This window comes from Alligator sinensis, unplaced genomic scaffold, assembly GCF_000455745.1.
Source record: "Alligator sinensis unplaced genomic scaffold, ASM45574v1 scaffold1204_1, whole genome shotgun sequence".
Lineage (NCBI taxonomy): Eukaryota > Metazoa > Chordata > Crocodylia > Alligatoridae > Alligator > Alligator sinensis.
In genome coordinates this window covers 38,991-55,142 of record NW_005842412.1, presented here as the reverse complement: position 1 = coordinate 55,142, position 16,152 = coordinate 38,991, and the positions used below count along the sequence as shown (strand labels likewise).

The following is a 16,152-nucleotide window of genomic DNA, read 5'->3' as shown; positions in this document are numbered from 1 at the left end:
GCCTCATTTATTTTCAGGTCTCAGTTTCTGAGCTTAGAAGCATTTTTCTTCCCTCCCTGGCCTGCTCCCTGCCCCATGAACTCTATTCAACACTTCAGTTATGCCAAGTACTCTTGAGTTCTGAGCATTCAACATTCACTGGCAACACTCACCCAATGTGGGAATTAGCAAACTAGACCTAACAAAAGCTTACCTGGTTCTTACTGTTCTCATAAAAAATTATAAGTTACAACTTCAACAATTTATGTTTGAACCTAACACGCTTTAATTTTCATTATGAGCTTTTCAGTTCTGGGCTCAGTGTTTTCTATTATTTCTATTAGAAATTATTAATAAAAAGAAAATCACATAATCAGACCTTAAGATCCACTCCGAATTTTGTTCCAAATCGAACGTTTCGAACAGCGTAAGGAGCTTGGCTCATATTTTCTGTTCCGCCACAAAGAACCACTTCTGACTCATTAAGGCAAATCTCCTATAAAATAAAGATGAGTCACATGCAGGTTTTTGGTTAAGATTTCTGCAACAGAGGCAACTGGTACAGTAAAATATTGCGCAAAAGTAGGTAGAAAACTTAAATAATGATAACTGGTGCTTATTTGGTATTCATTTGCAAATAAAATCCTCCAAAAAGCAGTTATAAAAATAATGAAAGCTCCACAATGCTCTTTTAAGTGAAGTATCATAATCTTGATTTTGGAAGGAGAGGGGGAAAGGGAGAAAGAAAGATGGGACCAAGGAACAGAGAGACCAAAGACAGAAAGTGTTCAAAAGTGGCCTCCAAGTGTGAGTGCTTGCCTACCCTGTTAGACTGATACAAATTAGGACCAACTTTTCATGAACATCCATGGCTATCATTGAGTTAAATTAAGAGTGGTGAGCAGATAAAACAAAAAGCTACCCACAAACAGCCTTTATGCAGGGACCCTGAACATCAGATGCTGTTTTTGACAATTTTGGCTCAAACAGCTTCCCCAAACTCACAAAACATGTTACTGGCACAGTAAGTCCTGGAAGTCCCAGCACAAAATCCTTCCAAACATGGCCTTATCAGAAGCAAACATTCAGCCAAGCTCATTTGTTTAATTAAACAATTCAAAATGTTTCTTTATTACAGAGAGGTCAGATATATTAAGGAGGAAACCCTTTTAGTATCTACACAAGACAATTTTATATTTTACTTGTGTAGAACCTCAGGAGAAAGTGCGTTATATAGCTATTTAATATTTGTGTGTGTATTTAGGCAAACATTTTGCTTCCAAAACAGTGTAAATGACCATTTGGGTTAGAGTACTTCAAATATGATAAATATCTTAGTAAAAAAAAATGATTAAAGTGTGCATTCTAATGTGACTCTCTATATTCAAGGCAACTTTCTTTAAGTAGATCAGACAGACTCTTCAGGTTTCACCTACACTAGAAAGATAAAAGTTGAGTTAGCTACCTCAATAAGACATATGTTGCCATATACCTCAGCCTTTTCCCTGATCTAGATTATATCTATTTCAGTGTAATTGGTCAAAGTCCTTGATGTATTTTTCCAATATAGGTAAAGTACCATAGAATACTTAAGCAACGTTAGTTTGAAAGCAGACTCATATAATTATAACCGTAACACTGCACTGTCTGATTTCAGTGGCGAGAGCCGGATCTGAAAAAAAAATATATATATTTTTTCAGATTCGGAGATTCCTACAAAAAGAAAAGGGGGGAAGTTCATCAAATTAATCAACTTTCCAAGTCTGCAGTACTCCAATGTTTTGCTATGACTGCTTTCTTAAGTCTCTCCTTAATACCTATGTTTACTGTGATGCCCAGTAACAACCAAACACCCTTCAATTCAAGTCCCTGCTGTGGCTCAAACCTGTAACACTTGTTTCAAACATACAACCCTTCTCTCACTATGGTAGTTGGAAAGTTACGTATAATCCGTAATCTTTATAAGGTATAGTCCATAGAATCATAGAAAGTTAGGGCTGGGCACAGAGGACATATCTTGTACCTGACATCCACTGGTGATAGACTGGAAACCAGAGCCACAGAGTCTGTTGACAGTGAGGGCTGGAACTGGGACAGGAACTCCCACACGCAGACCAACATGTCTTGCAATATAAGCTGCATCTGCAGAGCTCTAGAGATTGAAAGAAATAACAGCTTTTTTAAACCACTAATTTCCTTGGACACCAACAATCTCTTGATCAAATTGGGATAGGATAATGAATGACATGAAGTAAGTGTCAGTTCTGGAAGATAGTGTCAGAACCCATTGTTCATATGCCTATAGTACAGTGGAAGATTCCATAGTTTGATACAGAAGGCAGTCTGTCAATCATTTTGTAAGTAGGTCACGAGGGAAAAACTCCAGAGCCCAGTGACTATATGTTAATGACCTAGAAAAAGTTCCCGCCAAATTGTAGCTTTTTTGCACGGTGGAGTTTTCTGCTGCAGAGGAGAACCCCGGGTGCAAAAGAGATCCCGCCAATTCGTAGCCTTTTTGCAGGGTGCATTTCTGAGCTGCAGAAAGGAAACGCACGTTGCAAGCAGTTCCCGCCAATCTTATGCAAATTTGTACCCCACTATTGGACTGTTCTAAATTATCCCTACGTGGCGGCTAGTGATTGGCTTGCTAGCCGTATAAAAGGCTTGAGCAGTTTCCGCCCAAGTTGGAGAGCTCCACACACACCTCGTGGAGAACTCTGAGCACGCTGTGGAGCCTAGCAAACTCCGCGTGTGTCTTAGAGAAGAACTTAGGGGCCTGATCAACCTCTAATCTCTCCCCGTCACCGACCCAAGGGGGCCTAGCACACCCCCACTGAGACGTAAGACGACTGCCGGCCCGAACACCCTGAACACATCTGCAGACTGACCAACAACTTTGTAATTTCTGCCCGACTCCTGTACCTGTTTGCAACTGTAACCGAAGCAAGCTTCTGACCTGCACTGTACGAGCAGTGTAAGTAAAGCAATCTATTTGTTAAATCAATACGCTTGAGTACCTGATTCCACTCCAAGCGTCACAAGTACCCGCCCGCCGACTAGGGCTCCTAAAGCCCCGAACCCCGCGCCACAGCTCTCAGCAGCGACAGATAGGAGCTCTCTTTAATACACAAGCCATAGCAAGCACTTAAGACTTGCTTCAAGAATATCTTCTTCTAGTATCTCCTGAAAGCCACCACACGGGAAATAAGCAAGAGACCCTTTTCTACCACATATCATGCAACAAATGGTATTACAGTTGAAAAAAATCTGAGTTACAGGGTATAAGAGTATCTCCTCCCTCCTAATAACTGTGTATGTGACTTGCTGACAAAGAACCAGACCCTGATTGGTGAGCAACAACAATTTAAGTTGCAGTTGTAGGTGCTCAAAACACATGAGGATTAGGCTCAAGGAAAGAGGCAATGAAAAAGGACAGGTAACACACTTAACTAGTCTAGTGAAATGTCATTCCTCAATTTGCTGTTCAAATACAAGCAAGTTACCAGCCATACAACTCCACTGCTTGAGGATCAAAACATTTGTGTGCATACTGGTCTGTTTAGAGCCCAATCCTGAAACAACTTCTGTAAGATCGTAGGGATTCACTACTGCAAAACTCATTTCAGGATGAGGAGCCTGGATTCTACGCTCTAGAATGGTCCTCTCACTATACTCATGAAGCAAAGGACACAGTATCAATACAGAAACAGGCACAGAGGTATAACAACACTTATATATGTTTGTTCATGATTTCTGAGGAAATCATAGAAATTAAAGGCTGGAAGGGATCTCAAAAGGAACAGCAGTGTTCAGCTGATGGGTAGGGAACATGCAATAAACTGCCATTTCATTCTGCAAGTTCTAAATACACAAGTGTACCAACAAATATATTATTGAATATTCCTTACAAATTGGAGGGAAGGTGACTGCAACCATGCCAGGGCAAATAAAGGGGATATTTTAAGTGGAGACTGATTATTATTTTAATTTAGTGCTCCAATTTATTTTGCACATAGAAACATGCTTCAGGTCAAGAAAAGCATTTGTATCTTGCACAAGAGGACAAGGAAGGGAAAAAGAAAACTTTCATTCCAACAGACAAGGCTCTTTGGGTAAATCTGATATCTTTTATTAGACCAACTAAATCAAATGGCAAAATTCGATATCTTCTGGGTTTTAGGGGTGTTGGTTGTAGCCGTGTTGGTCTAAGGACAAAGGCAGACAAGGCTCTTTGGGTACATCATTCCAGCGAGCACACCACAGTCTATTTCCTCGCCCAACATACTTTGCACCCAAAGGTTTGGACTGAAATGAGGATGGAATAATTTGTTTAGGTGTCCAGCTCCCAAACCATTCTTGTAAAAACACAGGGAAAAAAAAGAACAAAAGAATTCAATGACTAACTATAAAAGAAAAAGGTTCAAAAGGGTGAACTTAGAGGTGCACCGATACATTGGTCCACATTGTATTGGCACCAATAAAAGGAAAACATTGGCACTAGGGGGTTTTTTTTGGCTGATGTGACTGATAATGTTGCTGATAAATACTGCATGCATGTGCGCAGCATGCATAAAGCCAGGAGTGCAGCCTGGCAGGTTGAGAACAGCGTCCAGCCAGTAAGTTTGAGGAGGAAGGGGCAAGGAGGGGCAGATCGAGGCCCCTGTGGGGAGGGAGGGAGTGGGGCAGGGGCTGCCCAGCTGCGGCGGGGTGGGGCAGCATGCAGGATGGAGCCAGCAGCTCATCTGGGGGCACGGGGCAGCAGATCGCACCACAGCGCGCACCCCCAGGGGAAGCATGGGGGCACATGCCCTCTGGATCAGCGTGCAGGGCAAGAGCAGGCTTCTGCTGCATACTCATGCTTGGGGGATGCACTGGACTTTTCCTGGTGGCTGCACTCAGGCCAGGCTGAGCCAGATGGCAGTGGTGCTGGGAGGGGGGCTATGGCAGTGGCTCTAGCCCCGCACCATAGTCCCCAGCCCAGCCTGAGTGCAGCCGCTGGGAAGAGCCTGGCACAGGCCCCAAGCCCACAGCAGCAGCCCGCCCTCGCTCCGTGCACAGATTGGGAGGCATGTATCACCCATACCTCCCAGGGGTGCACACAGCAGCGGGAGCGGCCACCCCCCACCCTGCCGCACCCAGATGAGCCTCTGGCTCCATCCTGCACCCCACCCCACTGTGGCTGGGCAACACCTGCCCCAGCCCCACCCTCTCCCTCGCAGCAGGGGCCTCTATTTGACCCCCCCTCACCCCTTTCCCTCCCATGCCCCTAGTTCCCTCCCCCTGCCCCAACAGACCTACAAGCAGGATGCTGCTTTCCAAGCTGCCAGGCTGCATATTGGCAATCAGATCGGTACTGGCAGGTATGGCTGATGAATAATCAGCCATTGGTATTGGCCAAAAAAGTCTTTATCAGTCCACCCCTAGATGAACTTACATTTGCAAGAGGAACAAGGCAAAGTTCACTCTGTGTTACCATTTCTTCAGCCCCCTTGAAAAACAGTCACTAAACCAGGCATGTACCCATTTGCAATATGTTTAGAACACATGAGGATTAGGCTCATGGTTGGAGAGAGAAAATATGTAGGTTTAAGAGAGAAAATATCCTATGTAGACAAAGATAATTTTCAAGGATGCAGCCTGCTTTGTGCCTTTCCACTGTATGTACTTTGGCACAAATATTTCTTTTTCAGAAGCATTTCCCTATCAGGGCTACATACCATTCTGCTACAACTCATGGAACACTACATGGACCTGGCATTTGCTTAGAGAATTTTTGGTAATGTGAGTGCAATAAGCCCCAGTGTATGACAGAAAATATGCAGTTCACCAAAGCTCAAAGACAACTTGGTGTCTGTTCAGTTCAGTATCTTGAGCTGCAAGCCTTTAAACAACAGCAACATAGTCATGGGCTAGAAATTCCATTCCATTTCGTCAGACTGCATTTCAGCGCAAGAGCAGAATCCCTAGTTACAAATTCCTTATAGCAGTAAAAGAGAGAGTCACCCTGTTCCCGGTAAGGACAATGGTAGATGAACACAGGCAGAATCAGCCTCTCAAACATGGGAGAAAAGCACCATGCTGCTGCACATCCTATTTGTACCCCTTGATTTATTTTTAGCTCTTCCAACAGCTCATCTTCCTGATTTAGGCGGCTATATATAGAAACACATAATAGGTGGGTAGGAGGAGTGTTTCAGTAACTGGCTACCATCAATTTTTCTGTCCTACCAACCTGCATGACATTGCCAACGATGACACTATCAATGATCTCAGGAGAGACTTTCCCAGCAGATAGTGCAGCACGAGCAGCATACTCAGACAGGTCAGTGGCTGTGAAATCTTTGAGCAAGCCTCCATAAGCCCCAAAAGGTGTTCGCTTGGCTGAAACAATAAATACACCTGCAACACACAAAAAGAAAAATGCATTTAGATTAGAAGGACGATGAACAAAATTGCTTACATTTTGCTTAAGCAAGATACAGGACACAACGGCAAGAGAAGAGAACAAATGGACACTTAATAAAGCACAGAGGAAGGGCATTTTGCACTCAAAAGCGTGTTTAACATCTTTCCCAATTATACAACTGGTCCAATAAAAGATATCACCAAAAATCCCTTGCTTCACTGAATAAAGAGCCATTTTGGTTGAATAGCAGAGGTAGAAAAAGCCATCTAGAAGGACAGTGAAGCTACAAGCACTTAGAGAACTGGATGACTCCACCAACAGCAGTTGAATTCGGTACCATTAGTAACCCACTGTTTTCACATGCATGACCTTGATTTGACAAGTCCATTGTTAAAATTGTATTTAGCACAGTAAACGTTCATAGTAGTTAGACTTACTAATTTTTTTTTTTTATTTTAAGCTTGCTAGTTCATTAATTTTTAAATAAAAATATACAAAACTAGTTTTCCTTTCCAGTGAGTAACCTGGGGCAGAGTCCTTGACAACTAAGGTAACTTTGCCAAGTTACATAAGAGTCTATCTAAATCTCACTAATTAAGATTTTGCCTCAAAAAATGTATGCCTTCCAGCCACCAAAATGCAATTCATTATGCACACCTGGCAGAGAGCATCCGGAAAATTCAGAAGCCAGTGATCAGCAAAAGGAGTGCAACACAGGAGATGCCGACTCACCTTGGTGACCTTTTAGTGCCCAGCAGTTCTTTACACCCTTGTCCAAGGTGTAAGAAAAAAAACCCCACCGAGATTTATTGCTCTCCTTCACAGGCATCAGGAAACTTTTAGAGTAATTTCTATTTACTGGAGGTCAACACCAGAACACAGCAGAGAATTAAATTGTACAGAGCATGCCATGGCTTCCCATGCTCTACCCTTTCCTTCACAGAATATCTAAATCAGTGTTTCCCTAACTTTGGATACCTAAGACATACTTTTTTTCTAAATTAAAATTGGTGGCACACTTCACTTTTACATCAGAAAAGACACACACACACACACACACACACACACAATGACTACATAAGTCTTACACAGACACACAGAATAATACTACATAAGACTTTTGTAGTGATGCCCAACCTTTTGGCCCTGCCAACCAGATGAGTTGTGCTGGCTCAGTCTGCCGGCTCACAGGGTTGATCCTGCTATGCAGGCCCTGTAAAATTGGCAGTTGAAGAGTGGTGGTAGTGTTAATTATCATCACTCCCATGTTTCCAGCCCTGTGAGGAGCCCTGCAGGCCACATCACATTGCTGCAGAGGCTAGATCGGGTATAAAGCATCATTTTTCACACCACACTTCTGCCTCTCTCATGGCACCACAGCACATTCTTGGGAATCACTGATCTAAACCAGCTTGTCCTGGAAATCCTTTTCCGCACCCCATAATGAACATAGCTGAAAAAGTTAAGGGACCACAAGAGGTAACCTGTAAAATCTTGGATCCAGACAAGAGGTAAAGAAGGTAAGGAGGCAAAGAACAAACATCAGACATGAACTCTTGCGCAGTCTGAACACTGCAGGCTAATCCCGCTCTGCAAAACCACCAGAATAACTTGTTGAGGCAGGCACCATTTCATAACTCAAGACCTTGAATCCTGAGCTAAAGTTACGCTCTTAGCCAAATCAAAAACCTAAATAAAAAGCATTTTTGTAGTGCAGCTACACATAAGGCCTGATAAAGGTACCACTGTATTTGGCACTTCACTCAGTCGTATCAAAGACAGTCCCAGCCCCGAGGTGCTCCCAGTTTAAGTAAATGAAGGAATGACTTTTCACTTTATTCCCAAGACTACTTTTCACTGTGAATGTATTACTATTAAGAGACAGGTTAACTTAAAATGTAACTGATGTCTAGTAACTCCATAGGCCTGGACAGGATGTTTAAAATTCATGCACCACCAACAAGTTGGGAAGATTTAAGATTTGGGGACATCCCTAAATCTCAGAGGGCAAAATGCTGACATGAAGGGCAGTCAGCAACCTCACAATCACCAAGAAACAAAATTATTCCTACAAGCCTGCAGTCCCTGGACAATAATATTAGGCTGGGTCTTTAACCACGCCACTTAATGGGTTTATCCAAGCTTTTTCGTCAGCAAGATCTCTCAATAACAAGGTGATAACAAATAATGAGAGCACAATTTACCTTTGCCTTCACAAACAAACCTCCTTCCAAAGGTTAAATGACATAGAAAGAGCAATGATCTAAGAGAGATTGGGCAAGACTATGACCCCCAGACAGATACTCTCCTGTTTAATCAGTCCCCACCGAGTCCCAGGACCTGCTGGTCAACCTCCTCCCGGCCTTAGCCAAGCTAGCCATCTATCTCACCAGGCAGGAGGCTCTGGCTGGGACGACCCTAGAGGACTGTAGGGCCACTTTCCTGTCCTTGGTCTGATCCCATCTCTGGGAACAGCTTCATTGGGCAGTGTCCACTGGCTCCATTGACTCATTCAAGGGCACTGTCCAACATGCTTCCTCCCCAGCGCACTAGTTTTAAACCTTTGACCTCCACTCCTGTCCGTTTTATCATCATTTGTCCCAAAAAATCAGTGATGCGTCCCTAGTGGCCTCCTCATCACGGGGGGCTTATAGTTTCACCTGGTGAGCTTAGGCCCACGATTCCCCACAGGCCTGTTTAATCAGAGCCCCGCCTGGCCAACGTTCGACTGTCACCCATGGCTTTCACAGTTGTCCAGCTGGCCTAAAACATGACACCATGGCCCAGAACGCCCCTCGTCCAAACGATCCCGCGCAATTTCAATGTGGCCCACGAATGAGCACTGCTTTCCCTCTGGGTCACTCCCAAACATTTTCTTGTAACCTGAGGACTGCTCTTGCTCGGCTGTCGATCGAAGAGGACAACTAAAAACCAGATGGGAGGGCGGGCGAGTGGGGTCATTCCCCACAAGGGATGGTCACGTATACACAACGTGCCCCATGTGGCAGGCAGAGCTGGACGACAGGCGGGTACAGCCGGGACGATGCTTTCGCTGCGATGGTCCAGGAGGCACAGGCCGGGCAAGGTCTCATAAGGCCCCATCTGCCCCTCACACTCCAGGTGCGACTGAGCAGTGGATTGCAACTGCAGGGGCCACGCTGACTGGGGAAACAAAGAAAGGAACCAGCCACAAAGTTAGTCCACAAAATCTGTGGACTAAGGGGCCTGTTACACTTTACCCCATGAGCCCACAAGTGCCGATCGGTGTCAGCGCCGGCTTGGAGCAATCGCACCTAAAGGCTAAAAACCTTCTTGGACAGCGGTGACTTGCCGCTACGGGCCTGCGAGCGGGGGCAGGACGAGGAGCTGGGGCTGCAACTTGCGGCTGGTGAAAGGGGACCGGCTGGTCCCTGCTCTCGGGACAGGGGTGACGGAGATCCTGGGGGACGCACCTCGCGGTGCGGCACAGCACACCTGTGGGGAGCAACAGCACCTCAGCGGCGCGGCTAATCCTGCCCTGCAGCCGTGTCATTGACAGAGACATAATCCGTGTTTAAAACCACTTGTACGTGTCAGCGCAGGGATTGAGAGCTCCAGGAGCCGCCCAAAAGCACCAGCAATAGCGCCGCGCTGCTTCCTACCCACCAAATGAAGCGCGGGGGATGGCTGGGACCCCGTCAGATGCGGGGGCACTCCCAGCCGACAGGACTTGCCCCCCAAAACCCCCCGGCCCGGCCCGGCCCCGCGCCTCACCTCGCAGCAGCGCCATGGCCAGTCTACCCGCGCCGGAAACGGACCGCCCCTCCCCCCTCCATGACCTTTCACCCACTTCCTCCCGGCCCCTCCCCCAGGACTGTGCGGCGGGACCCGCACGTTGGGCCGCGGCGGTTGGAGGGCGCCGCTGCGGTGAGTACGGGCCGGGGAATGGGGGCTCCTGTGTGTGTATATCTTGTTTTATTATTTTATATATCTAGTTGTGTGAGGGGTTGTTTTAGGGGCGGTTCGTGCCTCTGGAGCGCGGCCGCCGCGCGCGGAGACGGTTGGAACCGTTGGGATTCGAACGCGCTGCGCCGCGGTTGCCTGGCAACGGCCCCGCCCTGCTCGTCTGAGGCGAGAGCGGTGACCCCAGCCGGCGACCCCTCAGCCCGCTCTCGGCCTTCCCGGCTGCGGCAGGGGCTGGGGGAAGGTGGGACAGGACAAGGTGGGCGGGGAGGAGGAGGCAAGCCCTGGTCGGTGATGAGGAGCCCACTGCGCAATCCGAGCTGCTGGTAACAGCATGATGGAAATGGTGCTGAGGAAAGCCCCTGAGACCAGGGGAGGGTGGGCAGCAGGGGCAGGGCAGGGGGCGCTAACACCCACCAAGCAACACTCATCCCCTGCCCCGCTTCTCTCTGCCGCAGGAGATGCCCAGCACAGGCCGCAGTTGCGGGACACGGCGGAAGAGGAGCCGCGCATGCGGCAGGGAGAGAGGAGCCGCGGGGACGTGACTGGTCAAGCTGCTGAGACCTTGGCGCAGTCTCCGCGCAACAGGGCGGACATATGTGTGGCTCGCGGCACGGGGAGGTGGGCTGGTCTGCGAGGGGCTTTGTCGTTCTGTGCGGAAAGTTGCTGTAATGGTGGGAACGCCGCCTCGCACCGCGTAGTCCGCGTTACGTGCCTCACACGCTTGACTGGGTGATCACGTACTAAATTTAGACTGGCCACGAGTGCAAAGTAACTATCACACGATGAACTGGTCAGTCGCACAGTAATTGCCACACGTGCAAAGTAATCGTTAGGGATCTGGGTTCGCCATTTGCCACAAAAAAACATGGTGAAACCAGACTTTTCTCATTTTAAGGAGAACAACCTGGGGAAAGGTGGGTTTCCCCTTGCAGATTGGCAGAGCACCAGCCTGCGAGGGGCTGGGGGGAGCGGGAGGAGGGCGGTCAGGCAGGGGCACCATGTGCATGTGCGCACATATACGTGCACATGGCCACCAGGCAGCGGTGGAGAGCAGCTCTCACAGGTAAGTCTTGGGGTGGGATTGAGGCCCCTGTAGTGAGAGAGAGTTGGGCAGGGCTGGGCCTGGGGTGGTGCGTGGAGCCTGGGGCCACGTGTGGCAGCAGGGCCTGGGCAGGGAGGGGGACGGGCAACTCATCTAGGGGACAGCGGGGGGTGGGGGCTGCTCACGGCAGGCTGGGGGCTCCCTGCCCTGCTGCTCTCCCCCTGGGGCCTCTGCAACCCAGCAAGTGGGGTCAGGTGCGGAGACTTGTTGCCGCTGCCAGGAACCCCATGCTACCATGCTAAGGCACCCCCTGCCTGCCCAGCAGCAGTGGGGGTGGTGGCACAGAGTTGTAGAGAGCGCCTTGCCATGGTGGCATGGGGCTCCCAACACGAAGCCGAGCCTACCCCTCTCAGCTGTGCCACACTGGGTCCCGTCCACTAAGCTGCGGAGGCCCCAGGGGGAGGGCAACAGGGAGGGGCACCCCCGAGGCTGCAGTGGGCAGCCTGCATCCACCCCTGCCTCATGGGCTCCACTCCAGCCATGCTGCCCACAGGGGAGGGAGAGCTGGGAGCCATGTTCCACTCGGTCTGCAGCGATCTCTGTCTTCCTCAAGCAGCAGCCAGGGCAGCTAGGGGCCCCCATGGCAGGGCTGGGGAGGGCAGGTGGCTATGGGTGGGGCTTGAGGGGCACCGGCAGGGCTGTGGGTTGGGAGTGAGGGACAATGGCACGGGCAGGACACCAGCATATTAGGGCTGCTCAGTGCCTAGCAGCAGGGGGGGGGGTAGCTGCAGCTGGACTTGTGTCCTGGTGAGCAAAGGGGGCAGGGAGAGCTCTAATTTTCTATGATAAACTCAAAATCAAGCACCAAAATTTATAGGTATTTAAGATTTATTTTATTATGTGATTGAGGCACTGGTAGGCTTCCAATTTGCTTAAAAACAGGACCAAGTGGCTTTAGAGAGAAATTAAAATCGGGTATTAGGGGGAAAGGAAATCAACTTTGATGGTAATCTATTGCCATGCCTAACCATCTTAAGAGGCTGAGCAGTTTCCTTACAAGTTTTCAAGATAAACAAGTTTTCAGGTTAAACAAACATTTGGATTGGTTTTAGACAGGGCTGATCCTGCCTTGAGCCAGGGACTGGGGTAAGCGATGAAAGTAGTACAGGCTTAAACATGACTGTGGGCCTTTAGCTCACAGCTCAGTCATCAAATAATCCTTCGCAGCACCTGGGCAAGTCATGAGACCTCCACATACCTTGGGCAAAATGAGAAAGTGACATCATCTGTAAATTGCCTAGCTGTATGAAGTAAAAGTATTACATAGGCATTTAGAGCCTACATAATATTTTGGAAGAGTCTAAACTGGTTCAATCCGTAACTTTAATTGATTTTAAAAAGTCCCTCTCTCCCATTTATATGTTTAAGCACTTGTATACATTTGAAAGTCTGACACAGGGTCTGTGAATCTTGTTATGTACATTTAATAGCACCAAAAAACAAAAAAACAACAAAAAAGCTGGGGGAAGCCTTGTTTATTCTTTGGATCAGACCCAGTCTAGAAGTGTATTTTTCTTAAGTGCAAAAGGTTCCATATGAGGAAGCAGTGCTGTGGATCCAGGGCATATATCTCTCAGGTCTTGGCCAGGGTACAAAACATGGCAGCATTTGCTGTTACTGGCTCTTTGGCCACCTGTACAATTACAGGGTACGCGTCTGCAGCTTGCCTAGGATGTTTTCCTCCCAACTCTTAAAGAGAGCAGGATGTTTCCAGCAGACTAGGATTTGGGGAATGGGGAACAAAAAAAATTATTGCTTCAAATTTCAATATAGAGTGGTTGTTTTAGCAAGTGTTTCAGATTTAAGGCAAGCAAGAATTTTGTTTAACAGGTTGTATCTCAGGTAGCTTGAATCATTTAAGAAAATGGGATACCTAGCTTTCCAGATAAAATCTGATTATAATTAAATGATGACTGATTTTTTTTTTTTTTTTAGATTAGGAACATGGGTCAGAAAACTAGTGCGTCAATGCCATACTTGCCATGTGACAGAGAACTGCTTTCTTCATGCCTGTGCTCTAGCAAGGATCATGTCCCAGTAAATCACTATTGATTGTGTATTTTTAAAATCTGAAGAATACAAAAAGTTAGGAAAACAGTGTCACTTGTAATAACTGCAGCCTTCTCCAGTTTTCTGCTTGAGGTTGATTGATTACATTGAGTCTGCCATCAATGATAACTCTAAGGGTACCAAAATTGTCATTTTTTTGTTTTTTACTGGTGCTAGTTTGCTGTACTAATGCTTCCTTTTCTAAGATGGAGTTGTGAAATTTGAATAGCGGGGTAACCGAATTTAATATTTCTTGCCGTTCAGTAGATATTGTCAGGATTCATTTGCCAGGCAATCTTGAAACAAGCCACTTCCTGTACTAGCCGCAAATGTTCATGAGGGAAAAAGAGAGGAATTTGGTTTTAAACATAGAGCACATGGCCATGCACAACTATAAGTATGACTGCAAATGTTATTTTCAGATCTATTAGATGCTCCCAATGTGGATCCTATTTTAATAGCCTCAAAATGCACATTACCATCGGTGGTATTTAGTCTGCAAAAAAGAAGGTGGGGGAAGAGGAATGAAGGAAGGGGAAGGAAGTATTGACAACAGTTTTCAAATATATAAAGGGCAGTTATACAGGAGGAGGATGTTAGACTATTATCTGTGGTTGCAAGGTACAGGGCACAGAGTAACAATCTTAAATTGCACCATAGGAAACTTAAGTTGGATATTAAGAGAACTTTCTTACTCTGACAGTGGTTAAACATTGAAACAGGTACCCAGATAGATTGAGGAATCTTTGAACTTGCAGGTTTTTAAGAGCAGGTTAGACTAACATTTGTGTATGATGCTAGAGAGAAAGAGAGAGAGAGCCCTATTAGTCTGAATTCAGGCAGAAGGCAGGACAGGGTGGCACCTTAAAGACAAATTCAGAGAGAATCTTTTTTAGGTAACAGCCTAGTCAGAGATGATCCTGCCTTGAGCAGGGTGATTGGACTAGATCATTGTTTCTCAGCCCATGGGTCGTGACCCAAAAGTGGGTTGCAAGAATATATAAGAGGGTCGTGAACAAACTTTAAAATTGGATTCTCCCTTAAAAAGAGAAAACATGTGAGAAACTATGGCTTTTCCCTTGCAGACTGTCAAGAGTTGCAGTCTGCAAGGAGCTGCTTGGGCATCCCTCTCCCTCACACACACTCCTCCCTGCCCCACACACTAGGAGTCTGGGGGTGGGGGGCAGTGGGTTGGGACTGGCCAAATGTTTACAAATGGGTCCTGGTATGAAAACGTTTGAGAACCACTGGAGTAGATGACCTCCTGAGGTCCCTTCAAGGCCTACTTCTCCGTGATTCTGTATGGGAAAGCTATATCAGCATATTTTCAGCTCTTTTCAGAGCAGCAACATGTACTTTGTCCCTGGAGGAGAAAGATTTACCCCCTGCTGCTCTATATTTCATCTCCCTCTCCCACTGGGTTACTATATCTCTGCTGAGCCGAGGGAGAAATACCATCCTTGTGGTAACAGCAGCTCTTCCAGCTTATCTGCAGGGCTCTGCAGTCTAATGTATGCACTCTTGAGTTTTTAATTATTGTACAATACTTCACTCACATGGAAGTCACTTCCAGTGACTTAGTGTTTTGTATCTTACCTTTGATGGTACAGTCATAGGTAAAAGCTTTCAGTTGGATCATTTGTTACTGTTCAAAGTGTTCTGAAGTCCTCAACTGGAAGCTACTGTTGAAAAGCAAACAACTACTACTACATTCTCAGGGCTGTCCAAAAAGTTGCAACTTAATTTATTCAAAATTATTTATTTCACAAATTTTTATCCACAGCTGAATATTACAGTAACCATTACGAGCATTTTCCTATAAACAAAGGTGTAGTTTACAGATTGTTCAAAATGGAAAAAATATTATTTTATCAGCAGTAGTATTTCATCTACACTATCAGGATTCACCCTCAAGTACCATTCGACTTCCTTCAGAGCAGCTGTACCTTCTGCTTAAGGTAATGAGACTTCACAACAAAAAATAGGTCTTACATTAGTATCAGAGTGCATGTTTTTTTGGATAGTTTTTCCTTTTTTAAATTTCAGTGGAGTTTGAAAGTTTGTATTTACTGGCACTTGTACTTTTAAAGAAGAAATTCTATAAACTTGAGGGGAGTATATTCTCTCAGGTGTTTCACTAACATTCACTCTTATCATTTCAGAAAGAAAATGTTTAGTTATGGTTATTATATGCAATTCAGTAAGAGTAGAAGTGAAGGTTTATGGTGCTTCATGCAATTCACTTTAATTAGATTGGCACATTTAAGTGCAGTCAAACTCATCTCAATTCTAAACTGTGCAATTATGTCAGTCTGACAAGAACAAATAAGTTTATATAGTCAGGTAATGGGTTTATACTGAACAGGGAAGAAAACATGACCTAGTGTTTGCAGATCTTGCTTGTACTGTACAAAATGAAGGCTGGATCTTGGAAATGCTTAGAGAAGAGCTTAACTACACTGGGTTTGATTCTCCACTTCGTTGCACAGGTCTCACAAGGAGACAATCAATCCAGGGACTACTCAGGTAAGTTATTTTATGTGGGGGAGGGTTACAGTTCTGTTGTCCTTACTCATATGCAGGCAAGTAGTCCCATTGGATTTAGGGGAGTAATTCAGTAAGCAGAAGAGTCCTGCATGAGCAGGAGCTGCACAGTTTAGTTCTACAAGCT

At 46.2% G+C, this 16,152-nt stretch overlaps 1 protein-coding gene, 1 long non-coding RNA gene and 1 other non-coding gene across 4 annotated transcripts in view; 2 read left to right on the top strand and 1 right to left on the bottom strand.

Moving 5' to 3' along the window:
• ACAA2 (acetyl-CoA acyltransferase 2) overlaps window positions 1–10,199 on the bottom strand; it is a 22,513-nt gene extending 12,314 nt beyond the window's left edge. The window contains exons 1-4 of the mRNA XM_006030021.3: window positions 10,139–10,199; window positions 6,212–6,378; window positions 2,003–2,131; window positions 359–475 (exon numbers count right to left, since the gene is read on the bottom strand). Of these exons, the coding sequence (XP_006030083.1) occupies window positions 359–475; window positions 2,003–2,131; window positions 6,212–6,378; window positions 10,139–10,154 (429 nt within the window). The 5' untranslated portion in view covers window positions 10,155–10,199. The remainder of the gene's footprint in view (window positions 1–358; window positions 476–2,002; window positions 2,132–6,211; window positions 6,379–10,138) is intronic.
• Window positions 10,200–10,232: 33 nt separating this feature from the next.
• LOC112551306 lies at window positions 10,233–14,506 on the top strand. 2 transcript variants are annotated; one of them, XR_003095594.1, is made up of 3 exons: window positions 10,233–10,291; window positions 10,786–10,948; window positions 13,368–14,506. It is a non-coding gene; the product is annotated as an uncharacterized LOC112551306 (long non-coding RNA). The 2 variants fall into 2 exon arrangements; XR_003095593.1 differs by having other exon boundaries at window positions 10,260–10,653.
• On the top strand, window positions 10,613–10,698 carry LOC112551310. Its single transcript, XR_003095598.1, has one exon.
• Window positions 14,507–16,152: the final 1,646 nt, after the last annotated feature.